Genomic DNA, 17,173 nt, shown 5'->3' on the forward strand with positions numbered 1-17,173 from the left:
GGAATCATGACTTATGCACACTTAATACCCCATGATCACCATCAATCCACGAGATGCAGAAATGAGGAAGATATAATATAAAGTGCCATCACAAGGTATTTGGACACTTGCACCACACTTAAAAATGCATGAATGCAATTGCATTAGAAAGCAAAATATCAAACCAAGTGGCATTTGTTTTTAAGAAAGATAGCTCAAGAATACTTTTCAAGCAAAACCTTTAACAAATAGAGGTTTGTTAGATTTAACCCTTAAACCGATCCAGGACCCCATTCCACACCCTTTACCTCATCCATTAATTTGAGTTGTGCCTACACCTTTTTAGTAGTCCTTAACCTTGCTCTTCTGAATAGTGTAACAAAAGAAAAAAGGCAAATTTGGAAAAATTATATATATATATATATATTTGTTACTCAAAGTGGCACTGATGTTTCAGTGATTGATTTATTTAATTTACATTTGAATTCAAAATTCAGACGAGCCTTGATGTTCTTCTGGGTTATATTTGTCCAGTGTCTTTCTGATAGTGGAGTCATGAACAGTGAATTTTATTGATGCGAGAGAGGCCTGCAGTTCCTTGGATTTTGTCCTTGGCTTTTTTGTGTCTTCCTGGATGAGTCGTCGTTGTACTCTTGGGGGAATTTTGGAAGGTCGGCCACTTCTGGGAAGGTTCACTACTGTGCCAATTTTTCTCCTTTTGGAGATAATGGATTCTTTGGAGTCCTAGAGCATTTGAAATAGCTTTGTAACCCTTCCCAGTCTGATGTATTTCAATCCCCTTTATCCTCATAATTTCTGGAACTTCTTTCGACCTTGGCACAGTGTGCTACTGGGTGAGACCTTTTAGCCAACTTCATGCTGGTGAAAAAGTTTTATTTAGGTGTTGATTTGTTTGAACAGCTGGCAGTAATCAGGTCTGCGTGTGTCTAGTCCAGCTGGACCTCATTATGAATGAAGTTTCATAGATTTGGGTATTTAGAAACTAATGGGGGGCAAATACTTTTTCACACATGCCCAGTTGAAATATGTAATTACAAAATATGTAATTATTCAAATGTTTACAAGCATGTATGAAATCAATATGGACAGACGGGGGCGGACTGACCATCAGGATTGAGCCTAGGTACTTTTCCCGAAGGGCCGGCCACTAAACGGGGCCGAATGGGCCGCAATAAGCTGAATAATACATCTCTTTGGTTGTCTCTGATGGCTTACTTACAGTATAGTTGTCTATTGTGCATTAAAATGGTATAGGACAACATATTTTCACGGTCTCGAGACACAATTTAAAAACTACCAAAACAAGCAATCCAGACGGAGAATAACAACCATTTAAGTTTTCTTGGAGTAAAAATAAATTTTAGGCAAACCTCGGACCATCGCTTCATTTCATCTACACACTCAGGTGAGGCACTGTCATCTCGATGCAATACCTTAAACGTGACATGGCCCGCTAAGAATATACACCTATGCCAGTGAAAACACAGGAGGGCATAAATGGAAAACGGTGGACAGTATCATGGCGCTGCGAGACTCGCCATTATTGTGATAATCTGCCTGCATGTTTCAGGTGTTCCCATTGTGCTGTTGGTTTTCTCCAGGTGTTTCTAATCTATAATGAGCCCGTTCACACACATTTAAGCTGCTTCATATTTATTTTAAAAGGGTCTCTCCTGTGGACTGGCTTCCATTCATTGCATCTCATTTTTTATTCACATCGCCATCTATCACGCAACCCCCCACCCCCCCGCAGAGCGTGCTAACGAGGTATTAGCAGCAGCATGGAGCCATTGAAGAGCATGAAGAGTGTGTCTGTGTGTCTAAAAAGGATTAATATAGGATAAGCGAGTTCATGAGGAGTGCTCAGTAAACTGAACAGGAAGTCTCTCTTTCAAAGACCCGATGAAATGGCTTGATGAGCGCAGATTTCTGTCCTGCGTTGACGTATTTCCTGTTGAAATAGGAAGTTGGGGTGGGACACCCTGCTGATCAAACTGCTTAAACCAGTCTTAGGTGGTGCACCAGTTTGTCCAAGCTAGTTTAGGATGCTGGTTTTAAAGGGTTTTATGTGCAGATCCGATGGTTAACCAGCTAACACTAGCAAACCACCTTAGGCTGGTTTAAAGCCGTTATGTCAGCAGGTATATCCAAGGGCTTGGTTTTATTTACAGTAGTTTTAGATGATTTACTAATCATGTGACAGACTAAATCTTACAAACATCAGTAACAAATGCAATCAAATACATATTGTGTAGAGAGCCAGAGAGAAACACTAGTGAAAACAGGTTGGCCATCTAATACTGCAGGGGGGCAGCTTATCTCTCTGGACTGCAAGTGTGGTATATGAGGCGTTTCGTAAGAGACAAAAGAGCCGTGACTTGTTATGCTGAGTCAAGGCTTACTGCATTTTTTGGGTAACTTTTTTGTGCACATTATTTCACACAGCCAGAGTGGAAATTTGTAACAATGCAACTTTCCATGGTTATTAAACAGACAATGACAGCCAATTATGTTGTGTACCACAAAAAAGCTACAGTGTAGATTCCATGCAACTACATAATGCATTCTCGAGGGTGGGGGCAAATATTTTTTTAAAGAATCTGTACAGAGATGACAAGAAATGATGCGGGGGTTGGGGAGGGCAATGCACTTACAGTGGCAGTCTATGGGGCAGGTCATTTGGGAGGGTTTAAAGCAAAAACGTGCAGGTTGTATTCTTGTTAAAGTACTTGTGTAAATGCAAGGACCCAAAAGCAGTTGCGCAACACAGACGATCGCTTCACGCTCATATCACGTGAACCCCTATAAAAATATAATGCCAAAAATAATCAATCATAATGTGTCTTGAGATGCATTTTTAATAGTTGAAGTTATTTTTAACATTACAAAGTGGTGCTCTTGTGCAAGACACTGAAAAACCCTGAGATATGGCGCAATGGGTCTAATGTCATTCATTTTAACTTGACACGGTGTCTAAAACACGTGCAGCTCCTGCACAAGATGCTAAAAAAAAACAATGAGACGTGGTGCAACAGTCACCCTTCTAGCACATGTTTACACAGAAAAACAGAGCATAATGATGTACAGATAAAACAACTGGAACAGAATACGTTTTTTTTTTTACTTGACACAGCGACTACACAAGGATGAAAATCCATCCATCCATCCATTCATCCATCCATCCATCCACTCATCCATCCATCATCCATCCAGTCATCCATTCATCCATCCATTCATCCATCCATCCACTCATCCATCCATCATCCATCCATTCATCCATCCATCCATCCATCCATCCATCCATCCATCCACCCATTCATTCATCCATCCATTCATCCATCCATCCAACCATCCATCCATCCACTCATCCATTCATCCATCCATCATCCATCCATTCATCCATCCATTCATCCATCCATCCACTCATCCATCCATCCATCATCCATCCACCCATTCATCCATCCAACCATCCATCCATTCATCCACCCATTCATTCATTCATCCATCCATTCATCATCCATACATTTATATCCATCCATCCATTCATCCATCCATCCATCCATTCATCCATCCATTCATCCATCCATCCATTCATTCATCCATTCTTCCATCCATCCATTCATCATCCATTTATATTCATCCATTCATCATCCATCCATCAATCCATCCATCCATCCATCCATTCATTCATCCATTCATCCATCCATTCATCATCCATTTATATCATCCATTCATCCATCCATTCATCCATACATACATCCATCCATTCATCCATTTTTTTTATTTTTTTTATTTAACCCTTATTTAACCAGGGAAATCCTTTGAGAACAAGTCTCTTTTACGAAGGAGCCCTGGCCAAGAAGGCCGCAATAAAAGTTTAACATAAAATACAAAATATACAATAAACATGCAAAACATAATACATTAACAATACAATTAAACAGCCACGCTTAAAAAATACAATGGCCTTACAACAGTTAGAGATACAATGTAACAAATTACAATACAAATTACATTCATCCATTCATCCATCCATCCATTCATCCATCCATCCATCCATCCACTCATCCATCCATTCATACACCATCCATTCATTCATCCATTCAACCATCCATCCACTCATCCATCCATCATCCATCCATTCATCCACCATCCATTCATCTATCCATTCATCCATCCATCCACTCATCCATCCATTCATCCACCATCCATTCATCCATCCATTCATCCATCCATACATCCATACATCCATTTATCCATACATCCATCCATTCATCCATTTATCCATCTATCCATTCATCCATCCCTCCATCCATTCATCCATCCATCCATTCATCCATCCATTCATCCATCCATGCATTCATCATCCATCCATTTATATCCATCCATCCATTCATCCATCCATTCATCCATCCATTCATCCATCAATCAATCCATTCATCCATCCATTCATCCATTCATCCATCCATTCATCATCCATCCATTTATATCCATCCATCCATTCATCCATCCATTCATCCATCCATTCATCCATCAATCAATCCATTCATCCATCCATTCATCCATTCATCCATCCATTCATCATCCATCCATTTATATCCATCCATCCATTCATCCATTCATCCATTCATCCATCCATCAATACATCCATCCATCATCCATCCATTCATCCATCCATCCATCCACTCATCCATCCATCATCCATCCATTCATCCACCATCCATTCATCCATTTATCCATATATCCATTCATCCATCCATTCATCCATCCCTCCATCCATTCATCCATCCATTCATCCATCCATGCATTCATCATCCATCCATTTATATCCATCCATCCATTCATCCATCCATCCATCCATCAATCCATTCATCCTTCCATCCATCCATTCATCCATCCGTTCATCCATCCATTCATCCATCCATCCCATCCATTTATATCCATTCATCCATCCATCCATTCATCCATCCATCCATCAATCCATCCATCCATCAATCCATTCATCCTTCCATCCATCCATTCATTCATCCATCCATCCATTCATCATCCATCCATTTATATCCATCCATCCATTCATCCATCCATCCATCCATCCATCCATCCATCCATCCATCACAGTTTTGACAAACTTTACGAATCTAGTAAACCTTAGTATCATTAACTATTATTGTAGCTGCCAGAAGAAATGCATGTTATTTCCTCCTACTCGACTCTTTGACAGCCCCCCCATACACCACCCCCGTTCTGTTCCAGGACATTAAAATGTTCTCAGCAACTACAAAATTACATAACCAGCATCTTTATTGCCACACAGCCCGAGCTGGTTGAATTTATTTCACAGAAGGACTTTCACAGAGCCACAAACATATCACAGTCCCCTTTGAGGGACTTGAGGTTAAATAAAGCAGACATACTCACTAGGCTTATTTATCAAACCTAAACATGCCTAACTGTCTTAGGGAAAAACAAATCCTGTCCGAAAAGGTCTGTAAGCACATGAACGATGTTCTCTACTAGCCATGAAGTTCTGAGAGCTGAATTTTAAGTACCGATTATGACTGTAGCTTTAGACCAGTTGATATCAACCTTTTTGACTGCAAGTCCCACCATTGCCTAAGACAATATTCAAAGAAAACCCTAAAATAAGTCGATTAAAGCTTTAGTTTAACATTTGAAGACTTCTCCACATCACCCATTATTCCACCCCCACTCCCACTGGACTGCCTACTTTGCATTCATTCCTCCGGCAAAGAACATGACTAGCAACGCTGTCAGTCCTCACTGCGGTTTTATGCTGCAGAAGCAAACACATACCGTGTACCGACTTCCATTGGATGAACCAGATAAAAGGGTAATGAATGGAAAATTAAGTCATTTACAGATGAGCTGAGAAGAATGAAAGTGATTCATCAGCGGTTTGAGCTCTAACAGTGATTAACGATTCTGGTGCACTAACATCAGCAATGGTAGAGGTAAAACCAAGGACCAATTCTTTAACGTCAACATACTGATGGTTGAATCTGACCAATTGTATCTCTTCTACAAGCTCCACTGAAGATCTGGAACACAGATATAGAAGACAAACAGAAGAGAGATAAAGCAATTGACTGCTAATCTCAGGATGTGGGACAGATTAGAATCAATACTATTTCAGGATGGCATTAAACAAGAGAAGCAGGACAGTTCAAGCATCTTAACTTGTATTCAGTCTGCTGTACTGACAATTATTTGTTGCTAAAGCAAGCATCTCTATTACTATAGCGCAATAAACTTCAGCACGTAACCCATCCTGCATATTTGTTGCATGTTTTTTGTCATTTATAAACATTATCAGAGCCATGAGAAGACAAAAATTCACAGGAATCATTTGACTTCAAAACAATGACATAAACAATGTCATAATAGGTATATCTTTTCCCACGTCTCATTATTTTGCATTGCATCAAGGTAATTCTGTCCATTTCTGTTTGGATTGTCTCTGGAGTGCTGGTTTGACCATCTTCATACAGATAAAACACAACACTCCTCCTCTTCATGTAAGTTTTAACATGCAATATAGAGAGATACATATTTCTTTGTATTATTATTATTATTTATTACTATGCATGCTAACAGCACCTCCATTAAATGTTTCTCTTACTAACAGGGGTCAGCACATCCATCCTCAACCTCATCTTTCATATGGTGTCAAGACCCAGAAGTATAATTTGTTGTATCCAAAAGACCTCACTCACGTTATAACCACGCTGTAGAAAGACCCCCATGCGGCAACAAAATTATTCTGTATTCAGTAACAGATTGTCATGGGTCATTTGTTTTTATTTTTGACATATTTGACATTATGTTTATAATTGTAACTTATGGTTACTGATAAATTATTTAATGTTAATGATGTTTATATAAAAATAACTAGTATTTAGACTTTTAGCCTATTATTAAAAACCTGTGGATTTATTGAGTCAATTCTTATAACTATCGCTTTATGAATTGTGCTCTTTAATGGTCAAGTTCTGGTAAATACAAACTATTGACAATGCTTACTGAATAATATTTAAATGTTTTTTATATGGTTATTTCACTTTCTCAGTGATAAACCTGTAGTATCTATCTGGTAACAAAACTAAAATTACATTTAAAAACTAAACAAAAAAACAAATGTTACGATTCCATGTTGGGAATCCCGAAAAGGTTCTAAATAGAGCCTTTTTACCTGTCTCTTTTTATTGAACACTTAAAGAATTCTATATAGAACCTTTTAGTGGTTCCGAATATGAAGCGAGCAATAGACACATTTGGAGTTCTGTATAGAACCTTTTCATCTGGCTCGAAGAACTCTTTAGGGTCCTTTTGATTGAACCCTTAAAAAGTATTCTATATAGAACATTTTAGGGGTTCCTAATATGAAGCGAGCAATAGACACATTAGCAGTTCTGTATAGAACCTGTTCACCTGGCTCAAAGAACCCTTTTTGGGTTGTTTTGATTGAACCTTTAAAACAACTTCTATATAGAACCTTTTAGGGGTTCAGAATATGAAGTGTGATAGACAACTTTGGGGTTCTATACAGAACCTTTTCATCTGGCTCAAATAACCCTTTAGGGTTCTTTTGATTGAACCCTTAACAATTCTTCTATATAGAACCTTTTAGGGGTTCAGAATATGAAGCGAGCAATAGACATATTTGGAGTTCTGTATAGAAACTTTTCATCTGGCTCAAAGAACCCTTTTTGGGTCGTTTTGATAGAACCATTAAAATGGGTTCTATATAGAACCTTTTAGGGGTTCCAAATATGAAGCGAGCAATAGACATATTTGGAGTTCTGTACAGAACCTTTTCATCTGGCTCAAAGAACCCTTTTTGGGTTCTTTTGATAGAAACCTTAAAATGGGTTCTATATAGAACCTTTTAGAGGTTCTGAATATTAAATGAGTGATAGACAACTTTGGGGTTCTATATAGAACCTTTTCATCTGGCTCAAAAAGGGTTCTATATAGAACCTTTTCATCTGGCTCAAAAAGGGTTCTATATAGAATCTTTTAGGAGTTTCAGAATATGAAATCAGCAATAGAACACTTTGCGGTTCTATATGGAACCTTTTCTTCTAAAAGTGTATTGACTGCCCTGGTGAAAAGACCAAATTTATTCCCACGCTGGTTTAGCTTTTTTCTTTTAGTTTTTTGCAGGGTAATACTTGATGTGACTAGATGATAAATAATAGCCTACCTGGTATACAACAGATAAATCCTCTAAACTGGGTACACAAAATATTATGACCCACATTCTTGCTTCAGTGGGAATATCATAGCCAGACAAAATTCATGTTTTAATAGCCTGACGTGAAGGGAAGTCACATCATTCTTTGAAACTGTGAGAGCACTAGGGCACAGCCAGGTACTTTCAAAGGAAATAGACAAAAATAGCTTCCATTTCCACTCAAATGAGCACTCCACACACAAATGCAGCCACACACACACACAAACAGTTGGACATCGGAAGTGCCCAGAGATGGGCGAGGCAAAAGATGGCACAGTGACACAAAAACAATTGTGCCAAGACATAAATATATTAAATAAATTAAACTTTCATCATGAAGTTGCCCCAAAATGCTAAACACATAGGCTACCTTCACCCTAGGGCAATACATTGTCCAGTCTCAATTTCCAGGGCAACAATTATTCTTACTTATTGCTATTTATAACACAGACTGTGGTTTACTGGAAGGGCCGTGCTTCAGACAGCACTGCAAACGACAGTGATTTGTTCAACGCCTGCAAGCGATACTTTTTTCAGAGCAAGAGCTTGTGAGGTCAAGATAGTGCTTTTCTTGACTAGTGTATTGGAGGTGGCTAAATAAGTTGCATTTATTATTCTCACTCTGTTCAATGCAAACCTGTTTGCCTAGCATTTGTGTCAAAGATTGGAGGAGCGTCATTCCTGTTATGCTGTACTACTATGCATTCATGTGTTGTAATTTCAGTACGTTTTTGTAGAAAAGTGTATAACAAACTTTCATAGGCTCAAGCTTAGGCACTTACAATATAACTTGCCAAAATAACAGCAATGGCAAACATTAACTCTTTATTTCCATACTAAGTAAGGGATTGCAGACTGATCTAACAGTGAAATCAGAAACAGTAGGCTGACTTTTCTTTAGCTAAAATCAGCCCGCGCTTACCAAAATGTGAAACACTGCCCCCAATGGTCAAAGCGGTAAGTGTCGTTGGGTGTATGGGCACATGTGAGCATTTTCCAGATGAAATGTCCACAAAGGGGTGCACTGAAATTAAATGCTAAAAATCTTAAATTCTGTTTTGAATAAGAAAGAAACTCAGATACATCTTGGATGGTCAGAGGGTGAGTAAATTATCAACAAATCTTCATTTTTGGGTGAACTATTCCTTTAACAGCAACAACAAAAAGTTTAAAAAGCAGAGGGAGTTTTCTGGAAACCTGTTTGAAAACAACCAACATACACTGTTGGATATTGATGGTAGACAAATAAAAACAAATATTGTGTGTTATTGTTTTTTATATTTGAAAACAATATTTGTTTTTATTTGTCTTCTAACAATGTCCAACAGTGTATGTATGTATGTATATGCATCACATAGGATTTAAGTAATTTATGTAAAACAAATATATATATTAATCTGAAAGTAATGAGCATTCCCAGCACATCTCAGATGCTGTAATGTGTTTAATAGAATTCTTTGGGGCAAATGACACTGATAGAAATGACATTTTTTAAGTTTAAAAAAAATAAAATGTTCAATTCATTTGTCTTGCTAAAGCTACTTTCATACAGTAGCTAAAACTTTATGTATGCAAAGTACACACAAGTAAATTATATTGTAATTATTATTATTTTAAAAAAACAATTATGATTTGACAAAATTACAGCTTGATGGGAAATTTATTGAAAATGCTCAATTAAAAATTTCGGCTCAAAAGTAAAATATTTACCTTGATTTTTCCTTGTTTTCTTAAAACATTACTTTTAAAAATACTTTATTAGGGGCAAAATGATTTGTTGTGGTTGAAATGATGCCTAAACAGTAGGACAGCCATAATTTAAAATAAAAATTAGAAGAATTTCATTTTAATATATATATATATATATATATATATATATATATATATATATATATATATATATATATATATATACATTCATACATACATACATAACTGGTTCATGGAAGTGTCCAATGGTCAAGAAACACCCATACAGTGTATGTGTGTGTGTGTATATATATATACTGTATATACACATACATATATAGTTTCATCTTGAAAGGAAATTGAAAGACGTGACTGCTACAGTCAGCAGAGAAAAAGCACCTGTCTCTTTAATTGAAACACACGTCCAATTCAAAAGAACATTGCCTGACGGCGGGCTGCAGTTTTGTCGTTAGTGTCCAGCTTGCTGTGATTTACTCGAGATCTGGACCTAGAGTCTGCCAGCTTTCCAAGAGTTTGTTACGTTACTTCAGTGATTTATGCAGCTACCGCGAGCAGCTAGAACATTTATTTGCCATGCTGGAACTGAACTTCTCTTTCAGTGGGCCTGTAAATCCAGAGGGAAGAAGATCAATCCTGGGCACTGGATTGAATGCATCACCCCTGAGGGCTGTCAGAGATGGAAAATGCAGCTTTCAGTTAGTTGTTGAGAAGACAAAAGGGAGTAAATGCCTGAATAGGGGCAATCAAGCGATTCCAAAATATGTGGAAAAGAATGTCGCCCCTTTAAATATTTTGCGATTAACGAAAAGTATGTAATATATGTTTAAGGGAATAGTTCACCCAAAAATGAAAATTCAGTCAGCTTTTACTCACCCTCATGTTGCCTGAAATCTCCTTTTGTGTTCAGCAGAAGAAAGTCCACATGAGGGTGTAAATAAATGTACATTTATACAAATAAAAAAAGTAAATGATGACAGAACGTTCTATTTTGGAATGTTTCTTTAAAACACTATTCCTTTAAAGCGCCAAGCAAAGGGGCTCACCAGTACACCGCACGTTAAACTGAGGCCGTGAATTCAGCGGTTTAGGGGTGTAAGAAAAAGAAAGGATGTTATGCAATGATACGTCTGCTCTTGCTGTACCATTCTGAATCATTTAAAAAAATATATAGAGCACTAAACGCAAAACTACCCATTAAAAAGCCTCTACGGAACGGAGCGCCAATTTAAGGCACAGATGGAAAATGAAGAAAGGAAAATGGGAGGGGAACTGACAGATCTTTGGAAACAGGCACCATGGGACCATTTTAAGCAGGCCATTTTACCCTCTTTAAATGAGGGCAGAAGAAATGAAGGAAAGATAGAGTAAAACAAATGAGACTCAATTTCCCAAGAGACTTAAATCCTCTTTGATTGAGGGGGAGTGTTGGTGAGAAATGCTGGAAAAACGAGTGGGATTCTCAAGGGCGACAGCCGCAGCATCATTTCCAGTTGACCTGCTACACCTTCTGAGACACCTGCACTGCCACGCCGTGATATTGCCACAGCGATTTCTGTTCTGCCAAGTGAGCATATCCACTCACAATCAGGCTCGTGGGATTCTTCAGTGGTAGATTGTGGCACGCCAGTAGAGTTGGATAGAAATGTCAAGAGGGCTTGGAAATGTACAGTATGAGGTAAAGGTCACAAAACCTGTCAAGAACATGTCTGTTCATATTTCACTACAAAATCAGAAGAAGAAAAATCTATACTTGGCTTAAAGGAAATGAAGCTGATTTTCCATTGATACATTATTTTCATGACAATTAAGCACATTTTTCAACCCAATTTTTCCTTTCCGTTATGCAACACGGGCACACACACAAAATCTAGATATCTAGATAAATATCTCTAAATACTGTACAATAAGTAGTCTACAGTAAAAGATGTATAGACAGATAGACAATGTATTTACATAAATTTTTACTATAATTAAAGCAAATAAAGCAATTGTACTGTAATACGGTAAAAATACTGTACTAAAGTGAAAGGTGGATAAGTAAATAGACATTGTATTTACTAGGGATGCACCGAAATTTTGGCCACCGAAAATTGCATTTTTTGTTTTGGCCGAAAAAGAAAAAAGGGTGAAAATAGCTCAGGTTTCACTCTCGATCGATCTAGCCATGATCACGGCGCTACCAGGATAAGGCCGATGCCAGCGGTGCGGAAATATTTCAAAGCAGTACCGCCGCTCAATGTACGCATACTACGCAGTCTGCGTAGGGCACCAACTCCCTAGGGGGGCACCATCTTACCCATCTTCCTCGCACGTTATACGTTATTCAAGGACCCGAAAGCAGTTGTGGAACACAGACAATCGCTTCGTGCTCATATCACGAGAACGCGACAATCCTCTTGAGGATCCTGCTAAGACAATCCTGCTAAGTTCATTACTTGACTGCTGTTTTGCACATCATTAGAGTTTTAGTGAACGTTATATTATTTGGATAATTGGCAAAAAAAAAAGATCTGTTAAATTTGAATGTTAAAGAACTGAATAAAGAATAATATATTTAATATTGTTTTAATATTGTTCTGTCCAATTTTGGTGCATTACTTTCAATAAAAGTGTGATTATTTTATTGTTTTGAAGTTTTTCAATTCATATTAATAAAATTCATGAAATTAATTAAAAAGTATAATATTAATACAATTATATTGTATTTAATATTATTATATTGTATATGTATTATTATATTTTATAAATGTTTTTTTTTTTTAAAGGTATAAAAAAAAAAAAAACATTTTCGGTTTTCGGCCAAGTGCATCCTCAATATTCGGTTTCGGCCCAGAATTTTCATTTCGGTGCATCACTAGTATTTACATAATTTTTTACTGTAACCCAGTAAAAAAAGCAATTTTACTGTTATACTGTTATAAAACTGTACTACTGTAAATATGGCTGGTAGTTAGACATTGTATTTACATAAAATGTTACCGTAATACAGTAAAGAAAGCAATTTTACTGAAATACTGTAATAATACTGTACTACTGTAAATATGGCTGGTAGTTAGACATTGTATTTACAGTAAAGAAAGCAATTTTACAGTAAAACAGTAAAAATACTGAAATACAGAAAACAATGGATGATAAACATATATTGTATTTACTTTAATTTTCACAGCAATGTTTTTCTGCAACTACTGTATAAAAATACTGTATTTAAATAAGTTGTAATATTATACAGTAAAGTAATGCAATACAGCAAAAATATTTTTTACGGTAAAAATACTGTACTATAGTAAAAGATTGATTGACACAAAGACATTGTAGTTACATAATTTTTTACTGTTAACAAAATAGAATTGCAAAAAAAAATATTAATGTCTACTTTATATTCTTTAAGCAAAGTATATGTTATTTTATTATTGAAATCTGACATGGACATGTTTTGTGAGATTCACTCTTGTGTCAGTGTTGATGTATTTCCATAACTAAAGCTGAAACACATATTTAGGTCAATGAGTAAAGGTTTCTTATCTCAGAAGTCTGAAGAGGCTTAGTCATAACAATCCTGTTATCAATACTTTCAAAATGAGAATACCATTATATGCTCTGGCATTCCTTGTTAAATTAATAAGGTCTATTATGGAAGCATGATTATGGCCCAAAAGATTAATAACACATTGGGAAATTTATATTCTGTCTAACAAGGGAAATATCACTCAAGCCCTAATTATTGCACTTTAGCTTGAGTTCAAGTGCAATAAAAAATGAAACCATCTGCATTTAAAGTGCATGAGAACAGTAGGAAAATGCTCTGGACTGTCTGGAGGTGACCAGCTGTAAAAAGAAATGAGAGTTCTTGCAGAATATATATTAAATATGCAAAAGACATCCTTTAGCACATTTGGCTGGCACACTAACCTCAGTAGCCTGCAGAAAAGCAATCATGTTAATTGTTCTTGTCTGGCCGCTGGCCGCTATTGTAAGGCATGATAATGATGCAAAAAAAAGAAAAAAAAGTCCTTTTTCTAATATAAACTGACTGAACACATTTCCAACGTGAATCCTTTTCTAAAGGCTGCAGCTAAAGCAAACATATGATTGACTAAGAAACCTGCTCAAATAACTGAATGCATCACAGAATTAGCAAGGGACAACAATTAATCTTGGCCCTGAGTGCATCATCAACATGCAGGCTGAAAAAGGGAGATTAAAAGTAGTAAAATTTCAAATGTAATTTGTCCCAAAAGCATTTCACTCAACTGTCAGTGGGACCATTTGGCAATATAGATTAAACACAGTGCTAAAGAAGGAAACGTTTATCAGAGAATCAGTACTAAAAGTTGAATTCAAAGGGATAGTTCACCCAAATAAACATTTATTCACCCCCATATTGTTCCAAATCCATATGAATTTCTTTCATCCGCAGTATGCTAGTCTTGGTCACCATTCACTTTCACTGCATCTATTTCCATACAATGAAAGTAACTGGTGACATAATTTATTCATGTTGGCTAAACTCAGCACTATCCTATAATAATGCACAACCCCTAGATGTAGATACAGTAGATGCAAATACTGTATATAAGTAGTTTGAAAGTGTAGGTAGACTCGATTGCATAATTCACAGTGCATCAAGGAAAAGGCGGTCACTGCAGAGCTCTTGTCCCGCAGTTTGTTTGCCGCGATTCACACATAAGTGGATCTTTCTCTTCTGGATCATGGTATTGTAGTAATTCCCCACATATTCCACTATTAAATGCTATTTTTTTTAAACTAACTAAAGTTGAACTAACATGGACAGATGGCTTCAGCAAAAGGATATAGGCTACAATTGATTAAAAACCTCAAAGTTCATGGTAGGTCTGTCTTTAAAGGGTAATAAGTTCCCCTATGGAAAAAAAAAAAATGGGATTTTTTTCTTCCGGAACCAGACTGTTGCACTCCGTGACAAGAAACTGGTACGGTATTACGTAGAATTTGCCTTATCAGTACCATTACATAAATTAATATCTTACCTTTGAGTTGATCTGCAACCAAACTTGGTCTGATCCTATCTGGGACCCTCCCGTCCTCCCTCAGGTAACGATCATCCAAGAACTTGTCCGTGGCCTCAGACAGGTGAACTTTCCCGGCAACACCCAACTGCTCCATGAGATTGGCTAGATTGACATCATTGGACCAGACATCAAATTTAAAACGCTTCATGCCAAGAATCCCACAAAGTACAGTGCCTGTGTGGACGCCAACACGCATGTTCACCAACTCCTTCTTCTCCTGACAGAACTGCTCAATGGCTTGGATCATTCCAAGTCCCATCTCCACACAACAATAAGCATGGTCTTCTTGCGGCTCAGGACAACCGGCGACGCAATAGTAGCAGTCCCCGAGCGTGCTGATCTTCTCGCAACACGTGAGTTCACACAAGTGATCGAAACGGCCAAATAAGTCATTGAGGAGTCCCACCAGTGCATGCGCGGACTTGTTGGCACTCATTTTGGTGAAACCAACAATATCCGCGAATAGGATACTTACTGGCTCCATGCGTTTCATGTTAAAGGGTCGGAAAATAATCTGCCCTCGTGGTATCGAAGTCTTTTTGTGCTTGGTGTTTTTAGGGCTTGCGGCACCGACTATTGCCTCTCCCGTCGAGTAGCGTTTAACTGAATTGTCGTTGTCATCATCGCTCTGCTTCATGAGCTCATCTGCCACCCGACGAGGCATTACTGAGTGGATCATTCGCTCCTTCAGGGCCTTTTCGACCTCTAAGTCTTTCCCGTGCATGATGGCCTGGCCAACCTTGAGGAATGTGCTTCGTGAGCGCACTTCTGACATAATAAAAAGGTGTATGCCGATGATGTGGGCGCAAAGATGTAAAATGACCCTCCCAGGGATCAGCCAATAAAGTGTTTCCAAATGTTCCTCTTTAGAGTGGCTCCATTCATCACCTTGAATCAAGTGCATCCAGCCAAGCGTCTCAAACAGAATGGAGTAGAACAAGCCGAGCAGTACAGATGCATACAGACGAACATGGAGGAAACTGTAGAGCAATGAAAGCACTTCCATGCCAAGCGAGAAGGTGCCAACTGGAGATAAACATGGGGCCTTTGAATCTCCACTTTGGGGAGCCTCAAAAGTGAGGTTTCCACTCTCAAAACCACCTAAATCTTCTTCATCCATAATCGAAAGATTGCTGAAGTCGCTAAAACCTGATGTTTGGATCTGTGGTGCGAGTGTTAGGGCGAAAGTGACCACAATTAGTAACAGCGAGGCTTGAGTGTAGCAGCGGGTGTAAAACCGTGTAAAAGTAAAGATGAACAGGAGGCAACAGAGGAGTAGGAATGAGGCCGTGGGCAATAGGAAGGCGGTTTGTTCACATCGATTGGCATTAACCATGAAGAAACATCCCCAAAGTAGGCTGGCAGCTGCCAGATAAAACAACACGCAGCGAAAACGTCTTTGCATCTGCGGGAAACAGCGCTCGCGACAAGCCTCCTCCAGAATGTTGGAATCAAACTTGGGGTTCCAAAAGTGACCGGCTGACCTCTCAAACAGCTGTGGCATTTTCCTTTGCGTCCGCAGGCCTTTAAGGACCGGTTTGCAGATGCCAGACTCGCCTGAGCTACAGCTGGAAGAGATGCTGTATTTGCAGTGTTTGGAGCCCCCTAGGATGCTGCACATAGCGCTGGTGCCCAAACTCCCACGCTGTTGTTTGTGTAGTTTGGTACCACTGATGCGCACGGATACAGCGCCATCACCGCTAGAGTCGCAGCTCACTTCGCTGTTGTGAAGCAGCAGTTGTTGATGTTGAGGAGAAGCCATGATACTTCAATCAGACTTGAGCTGGGGTGAATTTGAAAATGAGCAAAATAAGCTGCTTATTTTAGCTTTGATGTCTAAATGGCGAAAAGTTAAAATTGTTCCAACAGTTGACAGAACCAGCGTTTTAGGTTGGTTATTTCACCTCATGATGTCAATGGCACATTCCTCTACTCTTCTATCCTTACTTGACTCACTTGGGTCAGAGAAGATTATCCAAAGGGCATGGGACCTTCTGAAATCTTTCATCGATGAATCAGCAACATTACATAATTGCACCACAAAGATTGAGACTCAGGCTGAAGACTGTTTGTTTTGATTCCTTAGAGGACTTCATAACTCCTTTTAATCCAATATATGACCCAAATGCCCCAATCTTTCCATAAATGAGCCATTAGATGA

The 17,173-nt window shown here is 38.2% G+C and overlaps 1 protein-coding gene across 1 annotated transcript in view; it reads right to left on the minus strand.

The window, feature by feature from the left end:
* LOC127648183 (adenylate cyclase type 9-like) overlaps window positions 1–16,774 on the minus strand; it is a 54,187-nt gene extending 37,413 nt beyond the window's left edge. Inside the window, exon 1 of the mRNA XM_052132764.1 lies at window positions 14,971–16,774. Within this exon, the coding sequence (XP_051988724.1) occupies window positions 14,971–16,774 (1,804 nt within the window). The remainder of the gene's footprint in view (window positions 1–14,970) is intronic.
* Window positions 16,775–17,173: the final 399 nt, after the last annotated feature.

The sequence above is a fragment of the Xyrauchen texanus genome, chromosome 8 (assembly GCF_025860055.1).
Source record: "Xyrauchen texanus isolate HMW12.3.18 chromosome 8, RBS_HiC_50CHRs, whole genome shotgun sequence".
NCBI lineage: Eukaryota > Metazoa > Chordata > Actinopteri > Cypriniformes > Catostomidae > Xyrauchen > Xyrauchen texanus.